A 25,938-nucleotide genomic window follows, 5' to 3' on the forward strand; every position below is an offset into this window, starting at 1 on the left:
GCCTCTGCCAAGAATCCAGTGTGTGTATGGCAGCCTGCGACACCCCTGACCGCTCAGCTAGAGATTCAATCACTTCAGCCAATAGCTTTGTCCCCCCCTCCCCCCCCCCCCCCACGTAATCATCCCACCTGCCATGTAACGTCACTCCCATGTCACTCCACCCCCTGCATAGAACAGGTAGCTCACTTTCAAGCGAGCGACATGTCTGCACAGTTTCTGGCTTGCAATGTCACCCAAGGGATCGGATCCTCGTCAGGCTGCATTGATTGAGCACATGGCCTTTACTATTCACATCTGATAAGAGCTCACTGAGGGATACCCTCGTACACAGGCACAAGTGCTGTCACCTGCAGAGATCCGGACTCTATACCTCAGGCTAAGGCTAAAGTGCTGTACCAAAGATAGATGCTGCTTGGCTGACAGTACAGCTTTTATGTCAAAACTATCTCATCATTATCAGCCAAATGATATATTCAGTGGTGAGGCAAATGCTGCCTGTTTTCTGAAGAGATACCAGGGTCACCTGATTGACTTTGGCAGATACTCTCTTTAACCCTTTAGCAGTCAAAGTAACACTGACACCGTCTCCTGGATAACAATCACATATCATGTGACTGGATGTGATCGGGACCCAGAAGACCTGCTGAGAGTTCAGTCACCGGTGGAGGAAGAGAAGACGCCATCCGTAGCAGATAAATAGAACTTCTTACAGCAACGCACTTGCTTGGCTGCACCAGACCGCCAAACGCAATATGCCGACAGAGGCTCACAGCGCACTAGGTATTGGGTTAATGCTGGGAACACACGGTACGATTTTCCATGCGATAGATAAAATCCAACATGCCCGATATTGCTCCCGATCGTTTCCAGGCTCGATTTCTCATATTGGTGAATGGAAAAAGATAATAAAAAGGAATGCAGATAAGAGAATCTAGCGCAAAATAGAGTGTGGAATCGTGCCGAAAAAACAATCGGGTCGCAAAATCGCACACAAAAAAAAAAAAAAAAAAAAAAAAAAAAAAGGAACGTGTGTACCCAGCATGAGGCCCAATCACACTATGGGAGAAGCAACCATGAGGCCCAAACACATGTGTGATTATGCGCTGAGGTGTACAGAGGCGCCGGTAGGGTAAAAGTCGATAAAAAGTTTAAAAGATATTTCGGCTGTGGTGGTGGACCAACCAACCAAAAATAGACACATGTACTTGTAATCGTACAAATAACATACAATTTATTCGTTTTGCTCCCAATAACAGTCGCAACGCGTTTCACGGGCGAAAACCCGCTTCTTCAGGCAATAAAAAGACAGGAGCAATACACTGCAAAAATGACAGAGATAATTGACAATCATCAGAATACTAGATGTGTTGTAGTTGTAAAACATGTGCTTAACGGCTATTGATCTGTGCCTATTCCATATCAAAATCAGTATATTCTGTTGTACAATGCCATAACGGTATTAATTTCCAATAGGACCTAGTGTCCCTGTGGAAATCTGTACTTCAGGGAATTACTCTATGTAAACAATACCACCAATATAATTTCGCATAAGGGAATATATAGCAGTGTCATAGAGGAAAAAAACGGCAGGACAGTGGTGCCTAGAAAAACTTAATGGGAGTGTGGGCGAAATGAGAGGCCGTGAAGGTGAAGAAAGGGGCACAGAATGCGGAGGAATTTCTTACCAGCATGTACTCGATGAGTGGCTTGGCACCTCTGTATCGGCCATGCTGGAGTGAGGGGTATATGAACGAACGAGCGGAGGAGGTGAGTGACGTCAGCGAGGGGCGCTGATAGGACGGTTGGAGATGTGTGTCCAATGGGGATGGAGTGGGCGGGAGCCGGTGTGAGAGACTAGCGTCATGTGATGTATGGTGAAAGTCGGGGCCGGGGTGACGTGGCTTATAGTGTGTGCGCAGATGCGGACGGAGGGGGGGAAAGAGAATGCGGAATGGGGTGGTGCTACGTTAACTTCCGTATCTCGAAAGGACATTTTGGTTATGGGAAGAACGGGTGGAATCATTAGAGGGGGCTTGCCCATACTGATAGTGTGTGGAAAACTATGAGAATAATAGGGGAAGATGGAAAATGATAACAAGGAATAGATATAGACTATAACTTGAGACTCACTGTACAGTTTCTTGGAAAGTCAAAAACTATGAGATCAATTGTACTATATGCAGGACCATGCTGCCCCCTGCTGGAATAAACCTAGAGTTATATACACATATATAAGAGCTAGTTTCTTTGAACTGTAGTTGTTACAACCGTTGTAGTAAAGTTCCAATCAGGATTATACATAGACTGTCCGTGTTTAAAACACTATATGCATCATTAAAGGCACAATAATATTGCACATCCATCAACTGTACAGGTAAAAATATTTACATAGATAAGATAAAAACAATGTTCAGGCTGTCTAGGTTGTAGTGGGAATATCCAAAACATAGACAAGATATGAAGTCACCATAAGAACAGGGGGTAGAGATAAATATATCAAAAATTGCTAAACAAAGCTCGAGTAATTGAAATTAAAATTTAAAACATTTTTTTTAAAAACATTTTTAAAAAACAATTTTTCAAAAATTTATGGTAGGAATTTTCACAGTTTACCCAGAGGGGGATAAAACCTTTTCTTCATGCATGGGCGCTTGATGGTAATAAGTTCCTACCATATTCTAAAAGTAGAAGATGAGAGACGACCAGTTAAAAATAATAGGTACATATCTGTGGGGGTGATTAATTAATAGATTTTCTCCAGCTGCTCGTTGAGACCCTCTGGAGTAAGGGATTTCAAGATTTGGATCCAGTACATCTCACGTGATTTTAAAAGCTCAAACGAGTTGGACCGGTTGTGTGGGATGGCGTCGATGAGTGTGATCTGAAAGAATTCTGGGTTGCTGTCGTGATGGGAAGTGAAGTGACGTGACACGCTATGGAGGGGATATTTGTTTAGAATGTTTCTTTTGTGTTGTCCTATTCTGGATCTTGCGGGTTGAGTTGTTCTGCCCACATACTGGAGCCGGCAAGGGCATGAGATGATGTATATTACGTATTTTGATTCACAGTTAATATGGTATTTGATCTGGTAGTCTATTTTAGTGGCTTGGGATTGGAAAGTGGTAGTCTGGTGGATAAATTTACAGGCTAGACATTTCTTGTGTTTACATGAATAGGAGCCTGGAAGTGAGCCTATAGGGGTAGGGATGGGGTCCTGTACGGGTGTGCGCAGCTTGCTGGGAGCTAGTATGCCTCGCAGGTTGGGGGCACGTCTGTAGGTTACTGCCGGTGCGGGGGTGAGTATGGATCGTAGGTGGGGGTCCTGTAATAGGATTTCCCACCTTTTGTGTAGGATATTGCGAATGGACGAATGTTGAGCACTGTATTTTGTAATGAAACGGGGTGTGTCGTTGGTCTGGTGTTTGGGAGTCGGGCCTGGAGGGTTTTGCATTTTGGCTTTCTGTTGTGCATCTTTAAGTAGTTTTTTCGGATATTTACGGTCTGTGAATTTTTTGGTCAAAACTTTGGACTGGGTGTTGTATACTTGTGTCTCTGTACAGTTACGGTATATTCTTTTGTATTGACTATATGGGGTGTTTCTTGTCCAGGGGCGGTGATGGAAACTGTGGTAGTGTATGTAATTGTTGGCGTCTACTGGTTTGAAAAAGGTTCTAGTTAATATGCGTGATGAGTATGTGTATAGGATGAGGTCTAGAAACTCTATGGAACTGGGGTCATGGTGGGATGTAAACTGTAAGCCTGCTGGGTTAGTGTTGAGATATTCGATAAAAGGCGGAATTGAGTTAATGGGACCTTTCCATATGAAGACCAGGTCGTCGATGTAACGTTTGTAAAAAATGATATTGTTGGTGAACGGGTTGTTATTATGTATTTTCATCTGTTCCAAATAGCCCATTGTTAGATTTGCATAAGATGGGGAGAAAGAACTTCCCATTGAAACCCCGCTTACCTGTTGGTATACATTATCACGGAATGTAAAGACGTTATTTTGGAGAATAAATTCGGTACAGTGTAACAAAAAGGATTGTTGTGTTTTGGGCATGTCTGTATTGGATTGTAGATAATATTGTAAAGCGGTGAGTCCGAATTCATGTGGTATGTTAGTATAGAGGGAAGTCACGTCACAAGTCAACCAGATATAGTCATCTTGCCATGGTGTGGATTGTAAAAAACTGATCAGATGTTGTGAGTCTTTGATGTATGAGGGGAGTGATTGGACGTGAATCTGTAAATGTGTGTCTATGAATTTGGATAAGTTGCTAGTGATAGAGTCTATTCCTGAGATGATGGGCCTTCCTGGGGGTTTAACGATATTTTTGTGGATCTTGGGCAAGTAATAAAAAAAGGGGGTCTTGGGGTGATGATTGATGATGAAATTTCTTTCGTTTTTGGTAATTACGTTATTTAGTAAGGCCTGGTTGATAAAATTCTTTAGGGCTTTGTTGAGTTCTGCTGTCGGGTCGGTGTCCAGTAAGGTGTAGTGTCTAGAGTCGCTTAATAGTCTTGTAGATTCTTCTAAATAATCAGTTCTATTGAGGATGACAATCCCCCCTCCTTTATCAGCTGGTTTGATTATAATGTTGGCGTTGTTACGTAAAGTTTTGAGGGCAGTCTTTTCTAGGGGTGTGAGGTTTGAATGGGGAAGGGCATCAGGAATAAGTAAATCTTGTAGGTCATTGAGGACTAGGGAGTAAAATGTGTCGATGAAGTTACCCTTGGATGCTGTGGGGTAAAACCTTGAGCGACCTTTGAGGTTGGTGCTAATGTATTTTTCTGTTTTTATTTCTGCGGGCGACATGGTGACTATAGGAAGGGAATCGTTGTTTGTGATGACCAAATTGAGGGGGTCTATGTGAGGAGTGGTATGGAGTTTTTTTAGGGCGAAGTGTCTTTTCAACGTTAGTTTCCGAATGAAGGTGTTTAGATCCCCGAACAATTCGAAAAGGTCTGAGTTGTTGGTGGGACAGAATGATAAGCCTTTTTCTAGAAGGTTAGACTCTTGTTTTGTTAGAATATGGTTGGATAGGTTGAAAACACTTCTTTTATTGCTGGGGTGGGTTGGACAGGGATTGTGAGGATGGGGATCTAACGTTTGTTTCTTTTTTCTTTTCCCTCGGCATCCTCGTTTTCTGTGTCTGATAATTGGCGTTTCAGTTTCCTGAGTGGCTGCATTATGGTGCGGGTTTGGATGGGACTTGGTAGCTGGGTGGACAAGAGGTTCTGTGACAGAGAGGCTGGCAGTTCTAAAAAAGAGGACGACATAGTTAGGTTTCGGGCCCCTTCTGCTGGGGCTGTATTCTTGGGTTCGGGACTGTTCTTATTCCTGATCATTTGTTTAGAATTGGTAGTCAGGGGGTCAGATTCTGAGGAACTGGGTGGTGTGGTGGGTGGACTGGGGGATGCTGTAAGGTTGAGGTCGGAGGTGTAGGTGCTAATTTGAGATAACCTTAGGTCGTTGTGGGGGGGGTGAATGTCCGGGTTTGTGGAAGGGGGGGAGGGGGGATTTCCATCCGAGGGGGGTGCTTCGCGGGGGGTCTCACAAATGACCCATTTGCTGAAGCTGAAACTGGATGTGGATGGAAGAACCAAGTTATTGGATTTGTTCATGCCTGCTCCAGTAGGTGGGTTGTTAGAGAGGGAGGCCGGAATGAGGATTTTGGCCTGGTGTGAACGGGACCTAAGGGGTGCTTGGCGTTGTGTTTTGGGTGCATCCTTTTCAGTGAAGGACTTAGTGTAATTGAAACTGTGGGGTGGTGGTACTGTTAAGGGTGGTTTTACAATGTTCACTTTGGGTATCGGTGGTGGCGGTGGTGGTGGGTGGACCAATGGGGCAGGGAAGGTGAGGGGGGGAGGGGGAAATGGTGGATATTGGGCCAAAGGAGGTCTTGGTATGGAAAGACTCATTAGTGGGGGTGGGGGTATATTAGGAAACTTGCTAGGAACTGATGGGGCCGCTGGGGAGGGTGTGAATCGTGGTTTCCGTTCCCGTTCCCTGTGCTCTGCATATGCTAGTCTGTCGCGGTTTAATTTCTTTATTTTTGTGTCAGTGGTATCCTGTTCAAATCGTTTGAGTCTGGAAGTGAGGTTGGATAATAGGGGATAGTATTGGGGGTTTTTCTTATGTTGGGCTATAAAATCTTTGCATTCAATAATTGTTGGTTGTAGTTGTAAAATTAGGGATTTCCTCTTTTTAATAATCCTTTCCATAATGCCTTGGGTACAGGTTTCTAAATAGTTATAAAATTCAGTGGTAAAATCTGTATCTTTTGGAAATGCGGAAATTATTTTGATTCGTATGCCGTCTGGGGAGATTTTTTCGTAAATATATGTTTCTTGCATGGTGACATCAGCTAGATTAAAAAATTAATCTTTCAGGGCAGACTCTAGTTTTTGGAAGGTGGGTTTTAAATCTATATTGTGTGTGGTGTCACAATCAATCAAGTTATTTGTAGGTTCCACCGTGTGTGGGACGTTCTTTTTAAACTGTGCCAGAAGGACGTTTCTGTGTCGGGTGTGTTCTTCCAAAAAATCCATGTTCTCGTGGGCTGCGATCGAGTCTGGGTTGCCGTGTAGTCGTCAGACGACGTGGCCAAGCAAGCTTGTGGAGATATAAGGGTAGAAGACCGAGAGCCCAATATGGTGTAGTATGTTTAAGAGGGGAGGGAAAGTAATATGAAAAGTAAGTATAATACTCACAAACCAGGGTTACCTCCAAGGCAACCACTGTAAAGGCAGGTGGGGAGAACAAGCCTGTCCCCACTCAGGAATAAAACGTCGCTCTCTGTAGATAGGAGGAAATAGCAGGGTATGTCACCCTTCCACCAAGGGTGGACTTCTAGATGCGCTGAGGTGTACAGAGGCGCCGGTAGGGTAAAAGTCGATAAAAAGTTTAAAAGATATTTCGGCTGTGGTGGTGGACCAACCAACCAAAAATAGACACATGTACTTGTAATCGTACAAATAACATACAATTTATTCGTTTTGCTCCCAATAACAGTCGCAACGCGTTTCACGGGCGAAAACCCGCTTCTTCAGGCAATAAAAAGACAGGAGCAATACACTGCAAAAATGACAGAGATAATTGACAATCATCAGAATACTAGATGTGTTGTAGTTGTAAAACATGTGCTTAACGGCTATTGATCTGTGCCTATTCCATATCAAAATCAGTATATTATGTTGTACAATGCCATAACGGTATTAATTTCCAATAGGACCTAGTGTCCCTGTGGAAATCTGTACTTCAGGGAATTACTCTATGTAAACAATACCACCAATATAATTTCGCATAAGGGAATATATAGCAGTGTCATAGAGGAAAAAAACGGCAGGACAGTGGTGCCTAGAAAAACTTAATGGGAGTGTGGGCGAAATGAGTGGAAGGGTGACATACCCTGCTATTTCCTCCTATCTACAGAGAGCGACGTTTTATTCCTGAGTGGGGACAGGCTTGTTCTCCCCACCTGCCTTTACAGTGGTTGCCTTGGAGGTAACCCTGGTTTGTGAGTATTATACTTACTTTTCATATTACTTTCCCTCCCCTCTTAAACATACTACACCATATTGGGCTCTCGGTCTTCTACCCTTATATCTCCACAAGCTTGCTTGGCCACGTCGTCTGACGACTACACGGCAACCCAGACTCGATCGCAGCCCACGAGAACATGGATTTTTTGGAAGAACACACCCGACACAGAAACGTCCTTCTGGCACAGTTTAAAAAGAACGTCCCACACACGGTGGAACCTACAAATAACTTGATTGATTGTGACACCACACACAATATAGATTTAAAACCCACCTTCCAAAAACTAGAGTCTGCCCTGAAAGATGAATTTTTTAATCTAGCTGATGTCACCATGCAAGAAACATATATTTACGAAAAAATCTCCCCAGACGGCATACGAATCAAAATAATTTCCGCATTTCCAAAAGATACAGATTTTACCACTGAATTTTATAACTATTTAGAAACCTGTACCCAAGGCATTATGGAAAGGATTATTAAAAAGAGGAAATCCCTAATTTTACAACTACAACCAACAATTATTGAATGCAAAGATTTTATAGCCCAACATAAGAAAAAACCCCAATACTATCCCCTATTATCCAACCTCACTTCCAGACTCAAACGATTTGAACAGGATACCACTGACACAAAAATAAAGAAATTAAACCGCGACAGACTAGCATATGCAGAGCACAGGGAACGGGAACGGAAACCACGATTCACACCCTCCCCAGCGGCCCCATCAGTTCCTAGCAAGTTTCCTAATATACCCCCACCCCCACTAATGAGTCTTTCCATACCAAGACCTCCTTTGGCCCAATATCCACCATTTCCCCCTCCCCCCCTCACCTTCCCTGCCCCATTGGTCCACCCACCACCACCGCCACCACCGACACCCAAAGTGAACATTGTAAAACCACCCTTAACAGTACCACCACCCCACAGTTTCAATTACACTAAGTCCTTCACTGAAAAGGATGCACCCAAAACACAACGCCAAGCACCCCTTAGGTCCCGTTCACACCAGGCCAAAATCCTCATTCCGGCCTCCCTCTCTAACAACCCACCTACTGGAGCAGGCATGAACAAATCCAATAACTTGGTTCTTCCATCCACATCCAGTTTCAGCTTCAGCAAATGGGTCATTTGTGAGACCCCCCGCGAAGCACCCCCCTCGGATGGAAATCCCCCCTCCCCCCCTTCCACAAACCCGGACATTCACCCCCCCCACAACGACCTAAGGTTATCTCAAATTAGCACCTACACCTCCGACCTCAACCTTACAGCATCCCCCAGTCCACCCACCACACCACCCAGTTCCTCAGAATCTGACCCCCTGACTACCAATTCTAAACAAATGATCAGGAATGAGAACAGTCCCGAACCCAAGAATACAGCCCCAGCAGAAGGGGCCCGAAACCTAACTATGTCGTCCTCTTTTTTAGAACTGCCAGCCTCTCTGTCACAGAACCTCTTGTCCACCCAGCTACCAAGTCCCATCCAAACCCGCACCATAATGCAGCCACTCAGGAAACTGAAACGCCAATTATCAGACACAGAAAACGAGGATGCCGAGGGAAAAGAAAAAAGAAACAAACGTTAGATCCCCATCCTCACAATCCCTGTCCAACCCACCCCAGCAATAAAAGAAGTGTTTTCAACCTATCCAACCATATTCTAACAAAACAAGAGTCTAACCTTCTAGAAAAAGGCTTATCATTCTGTCCCACCAACAACTCAGACCTTTTCGAATTGTTCGGGGATCTAAACACCTTCATTCGGAAACTAACGTTGAAAAGACACTTCGCCCTAAAAAAACTCCATACCACTCCTCACATAGACCCCCTCAATTTGGTCATCACAAACAACGATTCCCTTCCTATAGTCACCATGTCGCCCGCAGAAATAAAAACAGAAAAATACATTAGCACCAACCTCAAAGGTCGCTCAAGGTTTTACCCCACAGCATCCAAGGGTAACTTCATCGACACATTTTACTCCCTAGTCCTCAATGACCTACAAGATTTACTTATTCCTGATGCCCTTCCCCATTCAAACCTCACACCCCTAGAAAAGACTGCCCTCAAAACTTTACGTAACAACGCCAACATTATAATCAAACCAGCTGATAAAGGAGGGGGGATTGTCATCCTCAATAGAACTGATTATTTAGAAGAATCTACAAGACTATTAAGCGACTCTAGACACTACACCTTACTGGACACCGACCCGACAGCAGAACTCAACAAAGCCCTAAAGAATTTTATCAACCAGGCCTTACTAAATAACGTAATTACCAAAAACGAAAGAAATTTCATCAATCATCACCCCAAGACCCCCTTTTTTTATTACTTGCCCAAGATCCACAAAAATATCGTTAAACCCCCAGGAAGGCCCATCATCTCAGGAATAGACTCTATCACTAGCAACTTATCCAAATTCATAGACACACATTTACAGATTCACGTCCAATCACTCCCCTCATACATCAAAGACTCACAACATCTGATCAGTTTTTTACAATCCACACCATGGCAAGATGACTATATCTGGTTGACTTGTGACGTGACTTCCCTCTATACTAACATACCACATGAATTCGGACTCACCGCTTTACAATATTATCTACAATCCAATACAGACATGCCCAAAACACAACAATCCTTTTTGTTACACTGTACCGAATTTATTCTCCAAAATAACGTCTTTACATTCCGTGATAATGTATACCAACAGGTAAGCGGGGTTTCAATGGGAAGTTCTTTCTCCCCATCTTATGCAAATCTAACAATGGGCTATTTGGAACAGATGAAAATACATAATAACAACCCGTTCACCAACAATATCATTTTTTTACAAACGTTACATCGACGACCTGGTCTTCATATGGAAAGGTCCCATTAACTCAATTCCGCCTTTTATCGAATATCTCAACACTAACCCAGCAGGCTTACAGTTTACATCCCACCATGACCCCAGTTCCATAGAGTTTCTAGACCTCATCCTATACACATACTCATCACGCATATTAACTAGAACCTTTTTCAAACCAGTAGACGCCAACAATTACATACACTACCACAGTTTCCATCACCGCCCCTGGACAAGAAACACCCCATATAGTCAATACAAAAGAATATACCGTAACTGTACAGAGACACAAGTATACAACACCCAGTCCAAAGTTTTGACCAAAAAATTCACAGACCGTAAATATCCGAAAAAACTACTTAAAGATGCACAACAGAAAGCCAAAATGCAAAACCCTCCAGGCCCGACTCCCAAACCCCAGACCAACGACACACCCCGTTTCATTACAAAATACAGTGCTCAACATTCGTCCATTCGCAATATCCTACACAAAAGGTGGGAAATCCTATTACAGGACCCCCACCTACGATCCATACTCACCCCCGCACCGGCAGTAACCTACAGACGTGCCCCCAACCTGCGAGGCATACTAGCTCCCAGCAAGCTGCGCACACCCGTACAGGACCCCATCCCTACCCCTATAGGCTCACTTCCAGGCTCCTATTCATGTAAACACAAGAAATGTCTAGCCTGTAAATTTATCCACCAGACTACCACTTTCCAATCCCAAGCCACTAAAATAGACTACCAGATCAAATACCATATTAACTGTGAATCAAAATACGTAATATACATCATCTCATGCCCTTGCCGGCTCCAGTATGTGGGCAGAACAACTCAACCCGCAAGATCCAGAATAGGACAACACAAAAGAAACATTCTAAACAAATATCCCCTCCATAGCGTGTCACGTCACTTCACTTCCCATCACGACAGCAACCCAGAATTCTTTCAGATCACACTCATCGACGCCATCCCACACAACCGGTCCAACTCGTTTGAGCTTTTAAAATCACGTGAGATGTACTGGATCCAAATCTTGAAATCCCTTACTCCAGAGGGTCTCAACGAGCAGCTGGAGAAAATCTATTAATTAATCACCCCCACAGATATGTACCTATTATTTTTAACTGGTCGTCTCTCATCTTCTACTTTTAGAATATGGTAGGAACTTATTACCATCAAGCGCCCATGCATGAAGAAAAGGTTTTATCCCCCTCTGGGTAAACTGTGAAAATTCCTACCATAAATTTTTGAAAAATTGTTTTTTAAAAATGTTTTTAAAAAAAATGTTTTAAATTTTAATTTCAATTACTCGAGCTTTGTTTAGCAATTTTTGATATATTTATCTCTACCCCCTGTTCTTATGGTGACTTCATATCTTGTCTATGTTTTGGATATTCCCACTACAACCTAGACAGCCTGAACATTGTTTTTATCTTATCTATGTAAATATTTTTACCTGTACAGTTGATGGATGTGCAATATTATTGTGCCTTTAATGATGCATATAGTGTTTTAAACACGGACAGTCTATGTATAATCCTGATTGGAACTTTACTACAACGGTTGTAACAACTACAGTTCAAAGAAACTAGCTCTTATATATGTGTATATAACTCTAGGTTTATTCCAGCAGGGGGCAGCATGGTCCTGCATATAGTACAATTGATCTCATAGTTTTTGACTTTCCAAGAAACTGTACAATGAGTCTCAAGTTATAGTCTATATTTATTCCTTGTTATCATTTTCCATCTTCCCCTATTATTCTCATAGTTTTCCACACACTATCAGTATGGGCAAGCCCCCTCTAATGATTCCACCCGTTCTTCCCATAACCAAAATGTCCTTTCGAGATACGGAAGTTAACGTAGCACCACCCCATTCCGCATTCTCTTTCCCCCCCTCCGTCCGCATCTGCGCACACACTATAAGCCACGTCACCCCGGCCCCGACTTTCACCATACATCACATGACGCTAGTCTCTCACACCGGCTCCCGCCCACTCCATCCCCATTGGACACACATCTCCAACCGTCCTATCAGCGCCCCTCGCTGACGTCACTCACCTCCTCCGCTCGTTCGTTCATATACCCCTCACTCCAGCATGGCCGATACAGAGGTGCCAAGCCACTCATCGAGTACATGCTGGTAAGAAATTCCTCCGCATTCTGTGCCCCTTTCTTCACCTTCACGGCCTCTCATTTCGCCCACACTCCCATTAAGTTTTTCTAGGCACCACTGTCCTGCCGTTTTTTTCCTCTATGACACTGCTATATATTCCCTTATGCGAAATTATATTGGTGGTATTGTTTACATAGAGTAATTCCCTGAAGTACAGATTTCCACAGGGACACTAGGTCCTATTGGAAATTAATACCGTTATGGCATTGTACAACATAATATACTGATTTTGATATGGAATAGGCACAGATCAATAGCCGTTAAGCACATGTTTTACAACTACAACACATCTAGTATTCTGATGATTGTCAATTATCTCTGTCATTTTTGCAGTGTATTGCTCCTGTCTTTTTATTGCCTGAAGAAGCGGGTTTTCGCCCGTGAAACGCGTTGCGACTGTTATTGGGAGCAAAACGAATAAATTGTATGTTATTTGTACGATTACAAGTACATGTGTCTATTTTTGGTTGGTTGGTCCACCACCACAGCCGAAATATCTTTTAAACTTTTTATCGACTTTTACCCTACCGGCGCCTCTGTACACCTCAGCGCATCTAGAAGTCCACCCTTGGTGGAAGGGTGACATACCCTGCTATTTCCTCCTATCTACAGAGAGCGACGTTTTATTCCTGAGTGGGGACAGGCTTGTTCTCCCCACCTGCCTTTACAGTGGTTGCCTTGGAGGTAACCCTGGTTTGTGAGTATTATACTTACTTTTCATATTACTTTCCCTCCCCTCTTAAACATACTACACCATATTGGGCTCTCGGTCTTCTACCCTTACATGTGTGATTATGGCTGGCATCAGATCCAGATCATCTTATGTGATAGGTAGGACAATGCCAGATCTCATGCGATGGGAAGGGTAAACACTGGGTCTGGATACAAATATGGAAGGACAAGCATGAGAACCAGATACATGGAAAAGGAAGGCACGAGGCCCAGGTACACTCGTGTGATGTAAAAGGTAGCTGTAAGCAACTGCCATGTACTACATTTATGAATATATTGGGTTGGGGAATTACATTCCTGATAGGACAAAGGGGAAGGAGACAGAAGTTGGTTACAGAAATATTTACATGTGTATGCCGATCCTTTGTTCCTTTTGTGGAGGTTTTTAAGGGGTGAAAGTCCTGTAGGGAGTTGCAGAAGCTGGTGGGGATTTAAGCCTGCCAGATGCACAGAAAGGAAGGCCTGATCTTGCTGTGGCCTCTTCAGATGAAGCCTTACCTGCACCAGTTGCTCTGTGCTTTGGTGTAACTCCTCCAGAATAGGCATAGTCTGCTCCACCGTGCAATGCTCGAGAATGCGCTGGATCACCCTGCAGCCATAGGGGTGAGTGGAGAGCACATACACCTGAGGACAGGACAACATACAACATGTGAGCAGAATGCAGGTACAGTCACAGAGTCTCCTATGCCACAGTCATACAGAATTACACAATGAACTAAGCAGATTAAGTGGAGCAAAGAACATGACCACAGATACGACCTGAAACGGAAAACCTTCTCACCTGTGTGCGTAAAACACCCTTCAGAAGCCTGTATACAGTCACAGAGCTCTATTCTTCTCTATTCAGTTTTGCATTAGAGTATGTTACAATATTTTTTTTTTTTTTTTTTTTTTTTTTTTTTTAGTACAACATAGGCAAAATAGCTTAGTGGTCAACAACTTTATACATTTCTTAGTGTAAAAACAGGTGTTTACAATTAATAACAATTTTTTACACTGGTCAAAGATATATCAATGTACAAAGAATATATAACGAAGTGTTACAAAGGATTTATATTTGACTATGTAGCTTACATGGTCACTCAAACTCAAGGTTGCCATCTTGTGGCCAAAAAGTAAAACTACATCTAAATGTAAAAATAAAAAAAATAAACATATATTTACCCCAAACAAATACTATTTACATCCCACCCTCCCAAAAAAAAACACATAAAATGTTTAATAAAAAAACAAAACATTACAATAAAAAAACTAAAATTTCCTTTGAAATTTATTTCCGTACACATTCTTTGTACTCTGCTGGGTGCAGATAATTTTTGTTTACAACATGAGAAAGCATCTGTGAGGAAACTCAGGAGAAAAGTAGACCGAGTTTATGTGTGGTGCATTGAAAAAACCCTGTCCATGACAGCTTGTATAGAATGGCTACCTGTGCAGGATGAGGACACACTGTACCCACCTGTCCTTTGAAGGCATCGATAATGAATTGGAGGGATTGAGGCTGAACACATTCAATGCACTTCTGCACAACATGGTTTCCATTCTGGTCCTTCACACACTTCAGGACATGCCCGTCCAGCTCCCTCACCATCTCACTCTGCAGGACAAGATAATGATATCATTGGCTTCAGAATAACCATACATACGCCAGATTGCCGGCAGAGGAGGCCCCATCCGGCTGCCTCAGCAGCAAACCATCTAGCAGGTGCAAGTCTTTACACTTTAAAATGCGTCTATATAACGAGATTATGAAAGATCATTAATTAAATAGATTTTGGGCTGGTTCAGATGGATGGCTGGTGGTGGCTAGTTTAGCGAAAACAACCTCGGTTTCTGTCATTAAGTCTTAAACCCCTACGGCGACATGGAACCATGAACACAGCTTACAGTGGATGCTACATACAGCTTTTAAGAAAATTCGGTCAGCCAAGGCATTCAAGGCATGTTCTGTTATTAAACTACTTACGGTTACTGTTATGCTGTATTGATGAACCATGATGATAACCACTATTATGTTTACAAATCTCATCCGATGTTATTGTATTGTTGATATTTTGGAAAAAAAATTTCAATAAAAATTGAGTTACAAAAAAAAAAAAGGCATGTTCTGTTTGTCACAGGCTGAGGGCTGGAGATGCTATCAGCTTGCCTGTGTGTAATGTGACAAATTCAGTCCCCTCTCCTCCTCCCCTCTGCCTCTGAAATCTCTGGCTAGTAATCTCCTCCTCCTCCTGCCCAGACTGAGCTCCCATAAGCCCTTGCTACAGTGCCAGGCACTCTAAAAAGCTGTGGGCGAGGCTTGTTTAGTCTATAGGGGAATATTAAGAGGAAACAAAAAAAAAGCATTTGGCTTGAGGAATGCCCTATAAACTATATGAAAGGAACCCAACTATACAAAGAGTAAAAGTTTATGTCGGATCCACTTTAAAGGGACCTGAGCAGACAGCTATAATTAAAATCTAGAGTTACCAAGGCCTTCCTCCAGCCCTCCTGTAGCCCACGAGGTCTCCCAGCATGCTTTGGGTGCCTGGTAATCTGGCAACTTTGGCTGCAGCTGCACACGATCATGCTGGTCGTTGTAACAGTCCTGTGAAGTTCTCTAAAGACTGGACCGCGCATGCACAGAACTCCTAAAGCGACCAGCCGAGGGCGCACACGTGCCACTTAAGCCGGATTTGCTGGATTCCCTTCTTTTTTTCTTACTGCTTACAGTCCCTTTAAAGATTAGATAGTAAGGGGAAAAAAAATCAAAAACCTGTAGGTCACAGTAAGGCTGTTTCCTGCACTGTAATGCCACCTACTGGTCACACACTTTATGATCTTCGTGCCATTAGAATTTGATACAACATAGTGCAATGGATGCTACAGGCATGTAATTACCTGCTGATCCGGAGATATGGATTCCAAAGCCTTCTGAATGACACGGCAGCCATACATCTGTAAAGCCAGAGGAAGTACATGTCCACGGATACGGGTTGCCAACGCTAATTTCTGATCCATACTGCCAAACTGAAAAATAAGTAGTAATGACGTAACTACATCGGATTCCTACACACTACACTATGAAACACCAGAGCTGGAGCAGCACATGAAGAAGCCACCACTGCTGGAGAAGCTCTAGGAATGTATACCTAAAGAGCATAATCACATATATCCAGCCATTCTAATATCTAATACAAATGCAAACATAGCAACAAGATACAATAATAATTCCAAGTTGACAGAAAGGGTTACTAAAGCACCCCCCCCCCCCCTCCAAGCAGCAACCCCCTCAAAGCTGGCCGGTCGCAGCTAGTCGGAGGCTACTGATCGTGCTCCTTGTGGAGGAGGCGTTCTGTACAGTAATGATTTTCCCGTTATGCACGGTGAGGCAGTAAGGAAGGGCGTGGCCGGCCAGCTTTGAGGGGGTCGCTGCTGATGGCTGGAGGGTCTCGGAAGCGTGGTGCAAGCACAGGATGACTCCAGGGGGTGCAAGCACAGGATGACTCCAGGGGGTGCAAGAAGCCCCAGGTAAGTTAAACTGAACCACCCCTCCCAGCCTTAGATTCTCATTAATGTTTACTTTCTGTCAATGTATAAAGCAGCTGCTTAGGATGCGTATGAGAGGAATCGGCACTGGTAGACTTGGGCGCAGGATAGAGCCGCTATATGGCTGATCCTGCTGCTGCACAAGTCCCGGCCGTGTTAGATACCATTCCCCCTCCAGGCTGCCATGGATGGTGGGGAATTCAGCTTCCAGCCCTTTATAATACTAGTGAAAACCGGAAAGGTTCATTATTTTGTCTTAAAGTAGTCTAAAACTCTGACATAACATTCAATAAAAATGTGTTTTCCTACTTTTTATTACTCATACCATTATCATATTTGCTTTTGTGCACAATATTGTCTATCCACAAATTACAAGTTTCCAAAGTGTAGTTTATCTTGCCCTGAAAGCTGCCATTGTATTTTATTCTAACTGCTTTTTATTATATATTAAAATCTTCTAATGAGCAGTTCTCAATTATGCCTGAAGCAGAGAGTGTTTTAACAAATGTAACACTGGAATGTAAACAATCCAGTCTGGATGCGGATTTGAAGCTGAATAGCCTTTGCATAGCAGGACAAAGTGCTGTGTAACCATTTCATAATTACTACACAACAATACCCTGCGCCTGAACTGTTAATTAATAATGATGTCTACCCTGTAAGGGGAGCCAGTAGTGACACTATGATCAACACGAAACTCTCCAATACACTACAGTCTACTTGACATATAAATTTTATTCCAATATTGTTGTAACAAAATACCCAATACCCATTAAAATGAGCAGTACTGCGATGTCTTGCCTACGCTAATCACAGCCGGCTGTGCCACACACCACGGACACCAATGCATACCCACACACATGCATATTGGACAGTCATTATACTCCCGGGAGTTTCAATAAGCTGTCTGCAGCCAGCCTACAATGCTCAAGGTACTCCAGGAAAAGGACTTGTCTCACATGCAGAGGCAGTTCATAAGATACACTTGTGCTGTTATCAATATCCCATCAAAGCAGATCAGGTTAGTTGCCTTATAAAGCCAGCATGCAGCGCAAATGGTTAGTGGCAAATGCATCAGACACACATCACTGGCAAGGGGTGCCGCTGCGGGCTCTCACCACCTCCTGCGCTTTATTCCACCTTGCCTGGACCAGGTGTGTGGGTATGCATTGGTGTCCGTGGTGTGTGACACAGCCGGCTGTGAATAGCGTAGGCAAGACATCGCAGTACTGCTCATTTTAATGGGTATTGGGTATTTTGTTACAACAATATTGGAATAAAATTTATATGTCAAGTAGACTGTAGTGTATTGGAGAGTTTCGTGTAACCATTTCAATGATGTTCTGCCACAATTTTTTTCTGGTATAGTAGCTTTAAAGCTGTAAGGAATCTTTTAAAGCAAAGTAGAAATGCTGATTTTCAGCAGAAGAAGGTATACAAGAAGTAGGTATATAGGATAGCTCAGTTATAGTAAGTCAACTATGGATAGCAAGGATGCCATGTGCAGGACAAGTAATGGCACAGTATGTGTGACTTGAATCACAAATCGCTAGCAAAATCACTAGCATTTTGTGAAGTGATATTCCAGCGATTTGTCGCTGTACAGGAAAGCGATTTTGGAGCGGTTGCTGTTTGCTATGCCAAAGAAACTTTATCGCTCCAAATTCGCAAAGAAAAAAAAATGCTGCATGCAGGGCTTTTGTCATTTTGGCAAAACGCTGGCAATCGCTAAGTGGGAATGCCATATACATTAGATAGCAGTAGCGCTTTTCAAAATGCTAGCGATTGGTGGCAATTAAAAAAAGCTGGTGAAATAGCTAAATGAGGCCTTACTAAGAAGCTTTTCCTGTAGTCACATATAATCCAGGTGCTGCTTTGTCCAAGCACTTGCCCTTTTGCTTCCACTTAGCATACTTGTTGCCATAGTATTGGGTAACTCTGGAAAGGGCCAGGGTGGGGATAAGAGACTACCTGGACCCTGAATCCCTGCAACATGTATTGCAATATGTGGGAGCGATGTCTTATCACATTTAGTTCTCAGCTCCTGCTGTATTTGTGCTGGATAAATAACACAGAATGTACCTTTAAGAACTCGACCACACTGCATGCGCTTTGATCAGATTTTCTAAGAGAATGCGTTCTGCTGATCTCAAGGGCACCATGATTCATATAGTAATGACAGTGCCTTGTACAGAGTGCTGCGAGCCCTATTTAACCCAATCACAAATGTAGTGCCTACTGCATTTGTCCTTTTCCATTTTGCGATTGGGTTAAATGAATTCTGGAAGTGCAAGCAAATAGAGCAGTCATTTCACACATCTTTTTTCAGTCAGGAATTGTAATTGCACCTGCCGATCACGCAATCGTGTGAAACACGTGTTTAATAATTGATAATCACGATGGTACAGAGACTGCAATTTTCAGGGTGTAAGGACCCTTACATTATATTCCTCATCACTACTGTATTGTATTGCTTTCACAATCCCAACTAATCATTTTACAAAAGATAAATAAAATAAAAAAGGAATATCCATAATAAATCACTACAGGAGAGTGCATGGACTCTTGTTGGAATCCCCTCCTATGTACATTTTACATAAAAGGTGAGGAAAGAGACGATAAAAGCTGGACAACTACTTCCTCCTGCGACTGGTATGAAAGCTCCCAGGTATGGGTTCACCTAAATGAACTTAACCACTTAGGCTGGTTTCACAGTGAGACGTTACAGGCGCACGTTAGAGCAGCCTGTAACGCAGCCCACCGCACAGTAATGAAAAATCAATGGGGCTGTTCACAGTGCGGACGTTGCGTTACATTGTAACGCTGCGTCACAAGACAACGTACTGCATGCAGTACTTTGGACGCGGCTGAGCCGCGTTAGACTGCTTGCACATGCTCAGTAATGTGGGGGAGGAGCGGAGAGCGGCCAGGCACATGGCTAATTATTATGCACTGCACGTTATGACGTGCAGTGTTTACTTCCTGGAGCAGCCGCTCTGTGCGGCGATTGGCCGACGGGACCACGTGATGCCGCATGCGCACAAGAGTGCGCATCACGGCATCACTGACGCCAGAGTGAGCTGCACAGCACCACCAGGCGTTCCGTTAGGGGGACGTTATGCAACCTTAACGCCCCCTCTAACGCAACGTCCTGGTGTAAAATTAGCCTTAAGTACCAGTGGTCTCTGCTCCCTTAAAGTAAACCTCCGGACTAAAAATCGACTCAGCAGCACTGAAAAGGCCTGGTGTTTCTTTAACAGTTTCACAGCACCAGAACTTTGTTTCCTCTTATACAAGCCTCATTTTTAGCTGCACAGAAGAAAACTGCCCGGGCTTTTTTCCCCTGATGCTGTGCAAAGCATGATGGGATTTATGATGTTCTCGTTCTGCTGTTTGGTGCAATTTTTTTTTTTTTACATCTTGAATTTGACATTTAAAGCCTAGCGTGTGCAGCTGGGAGGGGTAATCAGTACACAGGGCAGTTGGAACTGTGTCTCCTGCTCCTTGCCACCTACTTTCAATCAAAAAGATGGCTGCCCCCATGACAAAGATGGCAGCCCCCATGAATCACAAACATTTGCCTGTTCTTTTAAAACAGGGGAGTAAGAGATTATATTACCTATCTATTCTAATTAACATAACTAATGTAACTTGATGACAGTATATTTGTTAAGGCTTAAGTTTCCCTTTAAGGACCAGAGACCACTGGTACAATACCGATGGAATCCTGACGAATCACCGCGCATACCCGCCGCAACCGACATATGCCGAGATCCTCCTGACAGACTCTGCAGTCTCTATGACGGCAGAGCCCTGTGAGCGGGTCAGGAGCCGGTTTCATTGGCTCTCGACCATGTCTATCAATGGGAGCAGCATACATTGATCGACACGGCCAGGAGCCAATGAAGTCAGCTCCTGACCCGCTCACAGGGCTCTGCCGTCATAGAGACAGGCAGAGCCAGTGAGCTGCAGTGAGAGACGTTGAATTTGAGCGGCGCGATCGGCGGGGAGCAACGGAAACGACGGATGTGCGCTGCGGGCGGTGATTGAAATCTACACCCTGCCAGCCAGGAGCCCACCGAAACAGGGCGTAGATTTCAATCACCGTGGTCCTTAAGTAGTTAAAGGACAAATGTAATGAGAAGAATGTGGAGGGTGCCATATTTATTTTCTTTTAAACACTACCAGTTGCCTGGCAGCCCTGCTGGTCTATTTGCAGTCCTTTTTGTGGTTGCCACAGATGCAGCTAGTTCAGGTGTACTCAACCTGACTATTTGCCGATGCCAGGTCTCAAACCGGACTGCTCACACGGTTTAGGGTAATCTCCAAACAGAAAGAAAGAGACTGCACTCCACTGGCTGCAATTTCAAATTGCTGTATTCAGGAACAAGACATTACATGTTACGGATAAACTCCATCTGATGAAGGAGTTTATCCGAAACATGTAATGTCTTGTTCCTGAATACAGCAATTTGAAATTGCAGCCAGTGGAGTGCCGTCTCTTTCTGTCTGCTGATCTATTTGGCTGCAGTAGTGTCTGAATAACACCTGAAAGAAGTATGCAGCTAATCTAACCAGATCGGACAATGGCAGAAACACCCGAAAGGCTGCATGCTTGTTCAGGGTCTATGGCAAAAAGTATTAGAGACAGGATCAGTATGACAGCCAGGCAACTGGTATTGTTTAAAAGGAAATAAATATGGCCGCCTCTGTTTCCCTCATTACAGATGTCCTTTTAAAACAAACCTTTTCGATCAAGGAAAGAAATAAGATACCTCGAGAGTTTTCTTACAACCTCCACCACCAAGCCATTCCAAGAGCAGGACACCCTGAAGCTCAGCCACAATAGCTCGGTCCTGCTCGGGCTTTGGCAGAAATAGCCGAGCCTGATCGGGTCTGTGCTTCTGCACAAATAGCTTGCACATGTGGAGTAGTACAAACACGACCAGACTCTGCTTTTCCTGGCAAAGCCCGAGCAGGTCTGTGCTAGTGCGCAGGTATGTCGTTGTGCAGAGGGGACCATGCTGGATTGGCTCTAGTGGAGGAAGCTTCTGGAGAATCCAGCCCCAAGTGGAGTTCACATTTGGGGCACTTTTTTCCCCTACAGGTAAACTTTATATTTTTGGATCTGTTGTTTCCAAAGGGTTTCAGGAATGTTAGACTTTGTCCATAGAAAGAGATTACTGGGTCAAAGTAAGGTGTGCATTCTGCATTCTGGCCTGCCCTCTAGCCATTCTGTGCGCAAGAGTGAAAATGAAGAGTGCAAAACTATGGCAATGCTGGGAAAGAAACTGTTCTGGTGGTACAAAATACTCAAAAACATGGGATACATACGATATACAAGCACATAAAACTGGCAAATGGCTTACTTCGAAAAACTTCTGAATAACATAATTCCCAAAGACATCGGTCATCAGCTGATAGGCGGCCTGCAGGATCTCACTGAACACCACCTGGCGCTCGGCTGGAGTGGCGCGTTCCAGCTTCTGTTGGATGAATCTAGAAGGCAAAGAAACAAAAAGGATAAGGGTAAAGGTCCTCATTTCCAGACTTGCATAGTCACACTTCAATGTAATGCCTTAAAAGTAGAGCTACAGGCACAAAAAGAATTGGGGAAATGGCAGGGAAAGGTGGACCCATCTCCACAGAGTCTCCACTGATGAACAAAATACACAATTCCCCTGTGGTGTCACCACTAACCGGAGGGAATCCGCTGGAACGCAAACCACAATAAGAAAACCATATGGTATTGTGAAGAAAAGTTAACACGGCAATAAAAAGAATGACCAACGTTCTGAGACCCTGTTGGTGAGGTACACTTGCTTGCTGTGGTGCTACCAAGCCCAGGAAGAAGAAAAAAAAAAGCCATCAAAACGCCTTCAGCAAATTGGAGAACATGGTAGAAGGTACTAATGATCTTGATATGAATACAGGTAATACCCAGTTAACTAATGAGATTGGGACTGCAAGTTCATTCTTACCTTAAGGCTTATTGCACACCAAGACGTTGCATTAGGTGGCACGTTAACCTGCTGAGCGGTCTGGACGAGCTCAGCTCGTCCAACACCGCCAGAGGCTGCAGCTCAGGCCCTGCTGGGCCGATTTGCACCAAATAAAAAGCAGCACACGCAGCCGGCACTTTGCCAGCCGCGTGTGCTGCCTGATCGCCGCTGCAGCGCGGCGATCCGCCGCGTGCAGCGGCGAAAGAGGGTCCCCCCAGCCGCCCGAGCCCAGCGTAGCCGGAACAAACAGTTCCGGCCAGCGCTAAGGGCTGGATCGGAGGCGTCAATGACGTCACTCCGCTCGTCGCCATGGCGACGAGGGAAGCGAAACACGGAGGGCCGCTCATCGGAAGATCGCCTCCGGAGCGCCCTCTAGTGGGCTTTCATGCAGCCAACTTTCAGTTGGCTGCATGAAATAGTTTTTTTTTATCTAAAAAAAACCCTCCCGCAGCCACCCTGGCGATTTAATCAGAACGCCAGGGTGGTTAAGGTCGCATAACGTGCACCTAACACAACGTATGGTGCTGCAAGAGCCGACAGTAGAGTGAGCCGCGTTAGGCAGCTCGATTCCTATAATGTCTCCCAGAGTGGCGCTGATTGGCCAGCGGGACCACGTGATGCGGAGCGAGACACTCCGCATCACGTGGTCCCGCCGGCCAATCAGCGCCCGCCAGTGCAGTGAATATTAAGTAGCCATGTGTGCGGCTACTGTAGCTGGCTCTCCCCGCCTCCTCTCTGCCCGCCACTGCGCATGTGCAAACAGTCTAACGCGGCTATAGCCTCTCCAACGCCGTAGCATGCTGCACTTTGCACAGAACGTGCAGCGTTACATGTAACGCAACATGGGCTGTGTGAACAACCCACTTGTGTTACATTGCTGTGCGTTGGGGGAGCGTTACAGGCGCACTAACGTGCGCCTGTAACGTCTTGGTGTGTAAGCAGCCTTAATTTGTACATAAGTTGAAACATTGTACCATCTCTGTCCCCTATAATTTCATTTGTTACCTTTGTACTCCTTCAGTGTCCCCATGTGTCACCTCTGTCCCCCTGTGTACCACAGCAAAATGTAATTTTACCAGTTTAAAAAAACATTTCTTAGAATTTTTTTTTAGATCTATTTTCTCAAAAACAAGGTCTTTTTGGATTTGTGGTAGTTAGGAGAAAAAACAGTGCTGGGCACTCAAGCTGATGCTTAAGGTTTATTAACCACAAGTACAAACAGACATTGTAGGCATAGGGAGAAAAAAGAAGACTTCTTTTTTCTCCCTATGCCTGCAATGTCTGTTTGTATTTGTGGTTAATAAACCTTAAGCATCAGCCTGAGTGCCCAGCGCTGTTTTTTCTCCTAACTACCAGTGTTGATGTCTATGCTGTGAGCACCAAGACAGCTTCGGGAATCCAGGTACTGTGCAGCAGCCCTTTGGGTGCCGGCCTCTCTTTGGACTGTCTTTTTGCTTTTTGGATTTTTATTTCTTAATTTTTTTGCCTTGATCCCACGTGAATAAATTTCACATCTTTGGGTCGTTGTATCGGTGGGTTGTTGGTAAGTCGGACACAGATCTCCTCCCTAACCCTTTTATCTCCTCAATAGCATTATACTCTCCTCTTTGCTGTAAATCAGAGGCACACCTACCTGGACCCATGCTGGTCTTGAGAGAACTCCACAATGTGCCCGATCAGATCCCTGAGCTGTAGGTTGGGGAAGCGGTTGTTGCGGAAGTCCTCGAGCAGTCTGCTGCGTCCAGAGGGCATAATATCTGACCGGCTGTATCTCAGACGGGAGGGCGGGAAAAGCTGACTGCTGGAACTAAAGAAGCTGGAGGTGCTAGCGGCGCTGCGATACTTGGCCTCGGCTCCAGGGGCAGCAGAAATAAAGCGCCCATTGCCACTTGTTAGCCCGCCTGGAAGAATAAGCAATTCAGGACTGTTTGTTAAAAAGGTAAAATGCATTTCTGAAAGTATCCCACTAACGAGCGTCCTCCTGAAAGTCTGAGATTATTTGGTAATAAGCAGCGGGTAATGCCAGGCAGGAATCGATTTGTGGGAGTGACCCTGAAGTAAAACGAACTGTGTAAGGGAGGATAAGATGCCCGATTAGGGCCACCTTCAGTGGAATTTGACAAAACATTTTTTTAAAACAAACCCAAGGGAAAAAAAATCAACTGCTATTAAGAGTGTAAAGGTGTCCATACATCAGGCAATGTATAGCAGATCGATCAGGAGAGATCTCTCTCTGATGTAATCTAAACAGAGAAAGATCTGTTGCCTGCCCATACATCGCAGACCACTTTCCAATAGATTTCAGCATGAACTCCATCAGGAATTGGCCTAGCAATGACGCCTCCACCACCTGCCCGACGCCCCTCATGTGTTAAAGTGGATCCGAGATAAACTTTTACTCATTGCATAATTGTGTTCCTTGCATATGGTTTATAGGGCATTCCTCAAGCCAAATACTTTTTTTTTTTGTTTTAATATTCTAATTCCCTATAAACTACACAAGCCGACCCCCAAAGCTCCTTTTGTGCCTTGGCACTGTAGCAAGGGCTTATGGGAGCTCAGTCTGGGCAGGAGAAGGAGGAGGTTACTAGCCACTGATTTCAGAGGCAGAGGGGAGGAGAGGGGACTGAATTTACACACAGGCAAGCTGATAGTATCTTCAGCCCTCAGCATGTGACAATGTGACAAACAGAATATGGCTGCCCTCGTATCACAGGAATAAATAATCATAAACTGTTGAAGCTGTTTGCAGCTAGATTTGCTGTGTAAACTATCTAAACTTTTGATAAGATACATACACAAGTTAGTTGTTAGTTTTTCATCTCTGATCCGCTTTAAATGTCCCCCTTGCTGACTCCCGGCCTGCTTCATGTACCACGGGATACAGGCACTAGCGGTAATGGCGGATATAGGGGAGACAGCAGACATGGCCGGGCATTGCACCAGTGGAGAGCATGGGCATCTGGGCAAACATGTAATACTAGGAAAGGGAAATGGTAAAAGGTCCGTCGCAATATCAGCTCACTTAACTCCTTATCACATTGCTCGGTTACATCTACTCCAGTCTCTAGAACCACGAAAAAAAACGTA

At 44.2% G+C, this 25,938-nt stretch overlaps 1 protein-coding gene across 1 annotated transcript in view; it reads right to left on the reverse strand.

The window, feature by feature from the left end:
- Window positions 1-25,938, reverse strand: part of PUM2 (pumilio RNA binding family member 2) — a 134,050-nt gene that overhangs the window by 12,759 nt on the left and 95,353 nt on the right. Inside the window, exons 15-19 of the mRNA XM_068280205.1 lie at window positions 24,482-24,749; window positions 22,216-22,345; window positions 16,199-16,327; window positions 14,778-14,915; window positions 13,817-13,942 (exon numbers count right to left, since the gene is read on the reverse strand). Coding sequence (XP_068136306.1) covers window positions 13,817-13,942; window positions 14,778-14,915; window positions 16,199-16,327; window positions 22,216-22,345; window positions 24,482-24,749 — 791 coding nt within the window. The remainder of the gene's footprint in view (window positions 1-13,816; window positions 13,943-14,777; window positions 14,916-16,198; window positions 16,328-22,215; window positions 22,346-24,481; window positions 24,750-25,938) is intronic.

The sequence above is a fragment of the Hyperolius riggenbachi genome, chromosome 4 (assembly GCF_040937935.1).
Source record: "Hyperolius riggenbachi isolate aHypRig1 chromosome 4, aHypRig1.pri, whole genome shotgun sequence".
NCBI lineage: Eukaryota > Metazoa > Chordata > Amphibia > Anura > Hyperoliidae > Hyperolius > Hyperolius riggenbachi.